The sequence below is a fragment of the Jaculus jaculus genome, chromosome 1 (assembly GCF_020740685.1).
Source record: "Jaculus jaculus isolate mJacJac1 chromosome 1, mJacJac1.mat.Y.cur, whole genome shotgun sequence".
NCBI lineage: Eukaryota > Metazoa > Chordata > Mammalia > Rodentia > Dipodidae > Jaculus > Jaculus jaculus.
In genome coordinates this window covers 44,182,445-44,193,412 of record NC_059102.1, presented here as the reverse complement: position 1 = coordinate 44,193,412, position 10,968 = coordinate 44,182,445, and the positions used below count along the sequence as shown (strand labels likewise).

Genomic DNA, 10,968 nt, shown 5'->3' with positions numbered 1-10,968 from the left:
AGGTTCAATTCTGGTCAAGGAAACTTGGAATGGAAGGTGAGAAGAGCTCCTAGGGAAGGTTATTTTAAACCTGTTGTTTTAAAAAATAGTGACACGAGGAAGAAAAGAGATCTCGCCTCTGGAAATTCTACCATATCCCTTGTGTGTCCTGGAAACCATGGCAAGCATCCCATAATTACAAGTAAATTAGCACAAGGGTAATCCAAAGTACTGAAGACAATGGAATAAAAATGGAAATAAATTGAGTTTTTCCACTGAATTAACCACTTTAGAACACTCTGCCTGGGAATTTGTGACAAAATAAGTTTTCTTTATTATTTATGCTTGGTGAGTCAGGGCATCATGTCACTTTGCACCCAAAGGCATCCTCATTAAGACCCTGCTATATACAAAGGAGCAAAGAAGACAGAGAGGTTAGGTTAGTAAGGCGAGGAAAGCTGGGCTCAGTTGTCTAACAGACCGTAAATGCCACGATAGCGATAGCGGCGCCCAGCAAAGGGGTCAAAAGGTCAAAGGCTACTATTTCTGTGATCTCTAGTTTAAACCTCTGGGCCTCCATTTTATCATCAGTGGTTTTTGTTTTTGTTTTTGTTTTTGTTTTTGTTTTCGTGGTAGACTAATCCTCTGAGCCATTGTACCACTCTGTTCTCTAAAATTGGAGCAGTTGACAACATTTTATCCAGAAGTGTTCACCCTTGAGGCATTTTTGAAATCCCCAGAAGTCTTCAAAACCATCTGGAGTCCAGGCTACAATTCAGAGGAGTTGAGTCCAAATCTTGGAGGGTGTCGGGCTAAGTGATTCTGATATAAAACCAAGGTTGAAGACCAGTAGTGTGAGGAGCCCTCCAAACCTACACATCATCCCACTCACTGACAGAAAAAAGGAATGGGTGGGCTGCCAGGAATCAGCAAAAGTGCAGGTGGTGACTGGCCTGGGGTTGGAATCCCTGCCCGCTGACACAAAGATTGTTTGAGGCCAAAGCTTCCAGGAGTGGCTGCAAAGGTCTGTGAAGAACCTGGAAATAAGCGCTGGAGGACACTCTCCTTTGCAGACTAAAGGACCAGAATTGTGTAGACATTTTGGCATTCCATCAAGGAATACGTGTGGTTAATCCATACTAAAGATTTCCAGCATTTTATGATAAACTGAAAGATGGGTCAGATATTTAAAAAACAACCGAATCTTCCCCTAAGTTAATTAAACTTTTTTTCTTGGAACAAAATAACGAAGGTAGTTCAAGGTCATCCTTAGCTACTTAGCTAATATGAGGTCAGTCTGGGCTACGTGGGACCTGTGTTAAAAATTAAAAAAATACAAAAAGGATGGGGAGATGGATCAGTAGATAAACACCTGCTATGCAATTCTGAGTGTCTTGAGTTCAGAATCAAAGATCCCCACACACACACAAAGCTGTGGCAAGCTTTTGCAGACCTGGTGGGCATATAGAAAGAACTTATGTAGACAGGAGAATTTTTCAGAAGTTCAAAAATGGACCCATGAACAATAACAAGATGCCCTGAGGCTAGAGAGATTACTTAGTGGTTCAAGACACTTGTTAGAGAAGCCTGATGGCCCAGGTTCAATTCCAAAGTTCCCATGTAAAGCCAGATGCACAAAGTGGTGTATGTGTCTGGAGTTCATTTGCAATGATAAGAGGCCCTGGCGCACCCATACTCACTCTCTCCCTGTCCTCTCTCCCTCCCTCCCTCTCTCTCTCTCTCTCTCTCTCTCTCTCTCTCTCTCTCTGAAATAAATACATAAATAAAATATTTTTTAAACAAATGAAAGACTTTGCCTCAAAAAATGAGGTGAAGGTAAAGACTCAAGAGTTGTCCTCTGACCTCCAACATGTGTACCTCTGTGTGTGAGTGCATCACACACACACACGATAAATAATTTTTAATGAAAGAATCACTCATTAAATCACTCTTTTCTCTATAGTTGGAACAGCTGAAAATATTTCTCTAAACATAAACATAAACAAATCCACTTCAATCTTAAAGGTAGTATCAGGGGCTGGAGAGATGGCTCTGCAGTTAAGGCACTTGCAAAACCTAAGGACCAGGGACCAATTCCACAGTACACACATAAAGAGGGATGCATAAGGTGGTGCATGCGTCGGAGTTTGTAGCAGTTGGAAGCCCTGGAGCACCCATTTTTTCCTCTTCTGCCAGCCCTCTCTGTCTAATAAATATTTTTTAAAATTATTTAAATGCAGTATCACTTCTAACAGGTGCACTACCAGGATGTGAAGTGGGGATAATATTCCATAGCAAAGACCCATGAGCACCTACTCTTGTAACAGATCCTTCCCCAGCAACAGCCCAGGGGCATGCCAACACTGGGTCAGGCTGGCATAAGCAGCTGGCAAACGCTGGCCAGAGTAATGCCTGCCAGGAAATGGCTCCCCCTCTCGGATGAGGCTGCCACTAGACAAGGGGGCTTCGTGCAAGATTTCAAAGAGGAAATGGTAAGAGCAGGAAGAAACACTAGACCAAAAGCCACTGACCAACCTGGCACAGACCTTGAGCTGGTCACTTCCCCTCTCTGAGCTAAGTTTCTTCTTTTATAAAGGAAGGCATTTTTGTCCCATGGCTTTCAAATCTAAGTTTGAATTTTGCCCATCTCTCGGGAAGAAAGTGTTCTTCATCCAGTCGTTACCATGACTGGAGAACCAGGGGATAAAATAGGGATTGTGAATCTCAATGCCTCCAGAGGCCAGCCAACAGTGAAAGAGAAAGCAGTCATGGGCAGAGATTTTGGTCAATATAAGGCAGCTTGCCCCATTGAGGGCAGCAAGGCCCACCTAGAGGGGACAGCCGCTACTCAACTCCAGGTGGTTTTTGCCACATGGTAAGAACTTTCAATTTTTAGAGGAAAAAACAGTGGAGTTCTCTTTTGAATGTTTTATTTATTATTTATTTGACAAGAGCGAGAGAGGGAGAGAAAGAGAGAGAATGGGTTCATCAGGGCCTCCGGCCACTGCAAACAAACTCCAGACACATGCGACACCTTGTGTATTTGGCTTACATGGGTCCTGGGGAATGGGACCTGGGTCCTTTGGCTTTGCAGGCAATCACCTTAACTGCTAAGCCATCCTTCCAGCCTGGAGTACATGTGTTTTATGTGTGACTGCTACATCTTGACAATAAAGTCTTTTATGTATTATTTATTTGAGACACAGAGAGAGAATAGGCACAGCGGAGCCTCTAGCCACTGCAAAGGAACTCCAGACACATGTGCCACCTTGCACATCTGGCTAACGTGGGTCCTGGGGAATCAAACATGGGTCCTTTGGCTTTGTAGGCAAGCACCTTAACCACTAAGCCATCCCTCCAGCCCATTCATTCTCTCTCTTTCCCTTTCTCTCTCTCTCTCTCTCTCTCCATATACATATATATATGTGTGTGTGTGTGTGTGTGTGTGTGTGTATATATATATATGTATGTATGTATGTATATGTGTGTGTGTATATATATATATATATATATATATATATATATATATATATATATATATATATGTATATATATATATATTCTGGCGGCTGGGAAGACAGCTCCGTGGGAACAGCACTTGCCATGCAAGCCAGCGCATCTGAGTTTGGCCCTCAGAGCCCACGTACAGAAAGACGCTGTGGTGCTAGCATCTGTTATCCCTGTGTACCTGTGGCAGGCAGGCAGCAGGGACAAGAGAATCTGCCAGAAATTCAGGTGATGAACAACTAGAGACCCTGCCTTAAAACAAAGTAGAAGGCAAATATGGACATCAAAAGTTGTCCACTGACCTCCACACATGTGCTGCAAATGGCACATGCACATGCATATACTCATCATACACACACACAAAAGAAAAAATTCTGTGTCATGCCAGCCATGGTGACACGTGCCTGTAATCCCAGCACTTCAGAGGCAGACACAGAGGAACAGGTAGGTTTGAGCCCAGTCTGGTCTACACAGCAAGGTGCAGGACATCCAGGGCTACATAGTGAGACTCTGTGTATCAAATAAAATATATTTGTGGTCAGACCCAGTCTGTAGACTTGTAATGTACAACCCCTGATGCAGACGTGATGATAAAAAGTGTATTCTTCATAACTGAGAAGCTCTAGGTCAGTAACTGATCATCTCTTAAACTTAAGCTCTACTGTGCAGAAGTTCTTTCTGGAATTTCAACCAGGACTGGAAGAGCAATTTAGGTTTGTCAATCTGTTGCCTGTCACCCCATTGCTGTGCAAGACTGGTGCCCGTTGCCCCTTCCTGGGCCCCGCTCTACAGCTCCAAGCTTAGCCTAGGACAGCGCTAGAGCTCAAGAAGCAAGAACTATTCCAATCCTTTCCACATCATCTCCTCCCCCATTTTCATGCTGGCCCAGGGCCTCCAACATAACCCGGACTGAGCAGAAAGCATATGTGATGTAAAGTATCCACAGACAGGGACACAGTTACAGCAGCTCAACTCACTGCCTCTGGAAGCCCAGGCCCACTGGGAAGGTGGACATGTGACCACTAATGACACTGGGGTCATGTGAAGACTCCAATGGACCACCTTCCTGGCCTGAACTAGCTTCGCTTTGTTTCTGTGAACAGGATAGCAAAATGTCAGGTGATATTTTCTTCTCTAATTGTGGCTTTAAGAAAGAAAACATCCTCAGGTCTTCTATCAATACATTTATTCTTATAGTGAGACATGCATGAAGGTTAGAGATAGTGAAATTTTTACAGTAGAGAAGCTAACCAAACCTCAAAGACCCATCATCGTGGAGTTATTCCAATAGTGCTTTTCCAGCATGATAGATGGATCACACATGTCAAAGTTAACTGCATTCTCTTAAAACCTCTCAAAGGACATGCACATTGATAACAGCAAACATTCCGACTCCTGTCCTCACATTCTCCCAGAATGAATTCATGCACACTTGAAAACAATTCACATCCAAAATTACTCACATCCACTTGTTCTTTAAAATAAAAAAAGAAATAAAAGAAGCATTTTGACTGGAAATGAAATTAAAATTGCAAGACAAAGGTAGGCAAGAGGTACGCTGCTACTTTAAGGTGCAAAGTACTGGATTCTTGCATTGAGACATTAGTGTCAGTCCCCACTTTAAACATCACATGGAAAAAGTGTGGCAGAAAGATGAGTCACCTTCAATATGAAGGAGGTGAGTTGCATATATGGACAACAGTCCAGAATATAACAACATTTCAGGAGGAGTGCCGGTGAATGGACCTTGATATAAGGTCAAAAACTCATGGTTATCAGATGACCATTCAGATATTTGGGTTGCACAACTACAGTGTTCTGGTTTCATTGAGGCACTTGCAAAGAGCTCTCTTTGACATGACACATACATATATATGTCCCTATATATTGTTAGCCATTGGTGATGGTATGATGTTTGCTGGGTAGCATTCTTTGCCAAGAACCCAAGCACGCTGCCTCAAGTACAAAGTCACGTGTCACATTAGGCCTACAAAGCCAGATCTGCTTACTCGTTCCCCAAATCACAAGCTTCGAAAGGCCATGTTCAAACAGAAGGGCTTCTGTTAAGATCTTCATTCTTTCGAACTACAGTTCATCTTTCCCCAATACCATCCAACACCCTCTAAGTTTATTTAGCTTTTCTCCATAAGAATATGTAGAAAAGATCTTTTATCCCATCTGTGAGTTATTTCTTCAGGAGAATGCTGTAAAACCAACTTTAAAACCCAAAATCACCTTACATTTTTCCCACCAACAATTAAATACCAGGCATCCTGTTCCTCCTCTGACTTGAGCTGAAGAGCTCACAGTGTACACCCTTCACACATTCCTCATACCATTAACACAGCTTTCTATCACTGTCAATTGCCCTTCGTCAACTTTTCCTTGCCCAATGTGGAAGCTAGGTGAATTAAGAGGGACGGTAGAAGGGCAATGAAGAACTATTACTTTTATAAAAGTAATTCCCAGGCTGTTTTTTGATTACCCCAAAACAAGATTGGGTAATATCATCCAAACATACCCCAACACTAAATTCTTGAGTGGCCATTATTTTCTGTAGCCAGGCCCCAAGAGCTCAAACCTAAACCTACTGATGGGCAGTAGTGGAGACTCCCTAAGATTGAGCAACACAGACCTAGAATTGCATGAGGACTATGAAAGGACAAGACCAGAAAGGAGGTTGCTTAATTCACCGATAAGAGGTCACGTTTTCCATTCTCCCCCAGCTCTGCCATTCTGGGAAGAGCCCACTGGCCAGCCTTGGACTGCCAAAGACTGTTGATTCTAACTCAGTCTTAGGGGGCATCTTTTGGAATGAACAGTCTTGGGGTGCCATAGATGTCTGTACCCCATCAGGTTTCCATTGTACATGGACAATGCTGTAATTCTGACCCTCATTATTGTCCCAGAAGACCTGCCCATCAGCATGGTAAGAAATGCAGAACTCAATTTTCTCCTCAGTTGGAATGACAGGAGGTAAGTCAATGACAAACGAGAAGGTGTCACTATCTGAGCTGCCGTACACATTCTTCATGTAGACACAGTCCACATCGGTGTAAGTTTTCCACGTGTCAAATGTGATACGGACCTGAACCCTCTTCTCAAAGCTCACATTTTTCACTTTGACTGTCCCGGTCACTGTACGTTCTTGCAAAGAACAGTTCTCCAGACACACAAAGTTCTTCTGAAAGTGGTTCCGGAAACTTAAGTAATCAGTTGAAGGCTGAGGAAAATCTAAAATCAGATTTTTCTCCTCATGAAGTTTTAAGCCAGAGGAGATATCATTAAGGTCCAAGAGATCAAACTGGAGATCCCACGCAGGTTCTTCGGGGAGGTCTGAGAACACGTGGATGGCGGTGAGGGAGAGGCCCTTGGAGTCAGCAAACACCACCCGCTTCTTGGCTTGGTTGTGTGAGCGCTTCCATTCATTCTGGGATTTGGCTTCCTGCTTGACATTGAGACACGGTTTCAGAGGTTTCAGTTTATTCACAAAATTTCTTCTCTGGAAGTCACTGTAAGGGCCCAGGAAACTCTTCAGAGGTGGGGAATGAGCCAAGCAAAGCCTCATGGCCACATCCACTGGCATGACTGAACTTGTCAAAGGTCGTGGATCCAAAACCTGGATCATTCTGGAAGATAAAAGGAAGGGAAGTTATCATTAATATCTGAAACACTTTTGCCCAGGTCCCAAATACAAATGCACTATTTTTGGACTAGCTGGATTAGAGCCAGTGCAAAAGGCAACAGGGAGATGCTATTGCATGGAGCAGAGAACACGGTCGAGTGACTACATCTGCATTCTGCCTGTTCTTGGCTGCCTATTAGTCATGAATTAACTGCCGGAAACACTTGGAGGAGGGTTCAGTTTCCCTGTCTGAGAAATAAAAGGGTTGGTCAAGTATAGCTCCAAGAATGGTTTGCTCTGTTCTGGACCAGTGGAGGTGCATGCCTTTAATTTCAGCATTTGGGGGGCAGAGGAAGGAGGATCACTGTGAGTTCAAGGCCAGCATAGGACTACAAAGTGAGTTCCAGGTCAGTCTGGGCTAGAGTGAAACCTTACCTCAAAAAATAAAATAAAGCGGGTATGGTGGCACGCGCCTTTAATCCCAGCATTCGGGAGGCAGAGGTAGGAAGATCGCTGTGAGTTCAAGGCCACCCTGAGACTACATAGTGAATTCCAGGTCAGCCTGAGCTAGAGTGAGACCCTACCTCAGAAAAGCAAATAAAACAAATAAAAAAAATAATTTCAGGGGGCTGGAGAGATGGCTCAGCGGTTAAGGCACTTGCCTGCAAAGCCTAACAACCAGGGCTCAATTCCCCAGTACCCACATAAAGCCAGATATACAAAGTAGCAAATGCATCTAGAGTTCATCTGCAGTGGCAGGAGGTCTCGGTGTGCCCATACTCTCTCTATCTGCCTCTTTCTATCACTCAAATAAATAAATAATAGTTCCAGACCTTCTGCTTCCTCTGCCTGTGAGTGCTTATTAGACTCTCTGGAAGAGTAATCCAATTGAAAAACAAAGTAGCTATAAAAATAATCTCAAGCCGGATGTAGTGGTGCACACCTTTAATCCCAGCACTCGGGAGGCAGACGTAGGCGGATTGCTGTGAGTTCGAGGCCATCCTGAGACTCCATAGTGGAATTCCAGGTCAGCCTGGGCTAGAGTGAGACCCTACCTCGAAAAAAAAAAAAAAAAAAAAAATCTCATGCAATAGTTCCAAGAGTGAGACAGGAGACAGGAGTAGAAGTCAAAAAATTATTTTTGCACTTTGATTATCATGTTCTTCCTTACTTTTCACAAATAACTGAAGCAGAAGCACAAAATTCATGCACTTAAGAGAAACTCTGAAATTCACATTTAAATTTTAAAAAAAGGTTATCTTTGTGAAATGATAGGTATGTTAATTTTACTACATCTTGTAACCTGGTATGTATAACTTACATATACAAAAAAAAAATTATTTCTTACAAACTGGCTACCTAAACTGGGTATGCTAGCACATACCTTTGATCCTAGCACTTGAGAGGCAAAGGCAGGAGGATCACTGAGAGTTCAAGGCCACCCTGAGACTACATAGGGGATTTCAGGATAGCCTGGGCTAGAGTGAGACCTTACTCATATTAAAAAAAAATTAAAAACTGACTACCTAAAAATGTATCTGTTTCAAAATATGCTAAAAAGCTACCAATTCCATGTGTCAGAAGTATAGATAATCCACTGTTTTGTACTTCTTCGGGTTTTTTTCCCCCAATTCTAGCAAGGGGCATTTATAAAGAGACAACAAAGCCATTGAAAATTTAAGTGTCATTAGGCTCAGCAATATCAAACCAAGAATCATCCAGCAAGATGGTTTTTTGTTGTTTTTTTTTTTTTTCATTTTTTTTCTGACCTTTAGCCCTCACTGCATGTTACCCAGACTTATAGAAAGCGGAGTACTCCTCCCCAATCTCTGCCCTACAGATAAGGCACACAGCGTGTGGATACAGTACATGACATTCCTCAGCCTGGCTTTAACAATTCTCTTCGGGACCACTAAGCACGCAGTCAAATGGTCGTCGCCACAAAATGGACAGCAAAGAACATTCAGAGAACTTATTTCATTAGCTCTAGGATTTTTCTGGGAGACTACAAAGTTAGAGCAAACCAATGCTAAAGCTCTACTTCTCTAGCAATAGTTAACCAGCATGATTTCTTTTAGGGGTAGAATTCTGCTAAGTTATGTCTGGAGAAATAACAGCGTGTGGGAAGGTTTTAGGCTGAGTGAGTGGTTATTTGGCTTGGTTTAGTTTGCTTTTTGTTTTTAACTTTTGCATTTATAGAAAGGCAATTTTAGTCCTCGGAATCTTAAGTCTTGGCCAAGACTTAAAAATAAGTTTTCTCAAACTCCGCAACTGAGTCTTCTATGGCAAACCAAGATAAGAAGAGTGGAGGTGAACAAAAGAATGCAAAAGTCACCCTGCAATTTTTGCCCCTAAGCTAAATAAACTACCAACCCCGCAATGAATGTCTTGAGTGTCACAGTTTAAGCTGCCTGAGTACTTGGGACATTTCTGCAGAACCTAAAGATAACAGTGTCTTCAAGGAGGGTGTCCAAAGGAAAGCTGACTCACGTCAAGACAGCTTCTTGTTTGGGGATGCTGATCACTAGAACAGCCTCTAAGAAACACAGCGCAAATTCCCAACCTCCAAGGCCTCTCGTGGGGGGCGGGGGGGAGCAGTTTCAACTCAGCACTCAACCTGCCCTTCTCTGGGGTCTCCATCTGCAAAGAAGACAAAAACCCAAAAGGCCTGCGCGGTGCCCCTGGTTGGTGCGCTGAACCTACCTGGTGCAGCTCATGGGGCAGAGAGGCACCTGCGGACCGCGAGAGTCGCTCGCTGCCCGCCGCTCCCGCAAGTTCGTACCCGCTCGGCGGCGGCTCGGGCGGACTGAGGGTCCCCAAGCCGGGACGCGCCTTATCGGGGCCCGGCCACGTGAGAGGACTCTTCGGACCAATCCGGGGGCCGCAGGCCCGAGTCCACGCCCAACCGGCGCCGAGCCCGGCCGCGAGCCTGCAGTTCCCCGGAGCGCGATCGCGGGCCTTGCTGGGAGCGCGCAGGGAGCCGGGCGGGGTGCCCGGGACTCGGGCCAGCCGGGCTGAGCCGCGATCCCCGCACCCCGCAAGGCACGTATTGCACGAGGCCAAGAGGGGCGGCAGCAGGCCTCTCCTGGCCAGCGCCAGTTCTTCTCAGTTAGTGGTGTCTTGGAAATAAATACGTGGGTTGGTACTTGGTTAAAGCGGAGCGCTGAAAAGTTGCGGCTTGAGCCAGCCTAAGGTAGCTGAAATGTTTGTGTTGCTTATTGTCTGGAGTTAGCTGGCTGTTCCCCACTCCCGCCGCCTTTAGTTGGGGTGAATCCACAAATGCACCCCACGAAATATAGCCAACGGATGATAGGAGTTACAATCTCCTCTAACAAATGTTGCTAGGTAGGAAAACATGCGTGCTCACAAAACGAGGTGGCCTTTAATCAAAAGACATTTGGGGGGGTGGAGAGATGGCTCAGCAGTTAAAGGCTCTTGCTTGCAAAGAATGAGGGCCTGGGTTCAATTCCCCAAGACCCGCATGAAGCTAGATATACAAAATGAGCCATCTGTCTGGAGTTTGTTTGCTGTGGCAAGAGGCCCTGGAACATCAATATTTTCCCCCTCTCTCTTTCTCTTTCTCTCTCTCTCTCTCTAATAAACAAATAAATATTTTTACGGACATTTTGAAGCCAGATACTGGAGTGTACCTCTATAAACCCAATCCTCAGCAGGCAAAGATGGTGAGGCCTCAGCCTGGGCTATTACATAGCAAGACTTTTTAAGTAAGTCAATAGCATACATACATGCATAAATGAGCAAACAAGCAGATACTTTGTTTATGCTAATCTACTCTTCAGTTTTGTCCTTGAAAGAGATGAGATGACCATCCTCACGAATAGCAATGCCTCCACTGC

General features: G+C 44.3%; 1 protein-coding gene across 1 annotated transcript; it reads right to left on the bottom strand.

Annotated features, from left to right (window-relative positions):
* Positions 1-4,657: 4,657 nt before the first annotated feature.
* On the bottom strand, positions 4,658-9,906 carry Ppp1r3c (protein phosphatase 1 regulatory subunit 3C). The gene is made up of 2 exons (XM_004653213.3): positions 9,815-9,906; positions 4,658-7,115 (listed from the first exon to the last, which is right to left on the bottom strand). The coding sequence occupies exons 1-2, from the start codon at positions 9,826-9,828 to the stop codon at positions 6,176-6,178; spliced, it is 954 nt and encodes a 317-aa protein (XP_004653270.2). The 5' UTR covers positions 9,829-9,906; the 3' UTR covers positions 4,658-6,175.
* Between the last annotated feature and the right edge of the window lie 1,062 nt (positions 9,907-10,968).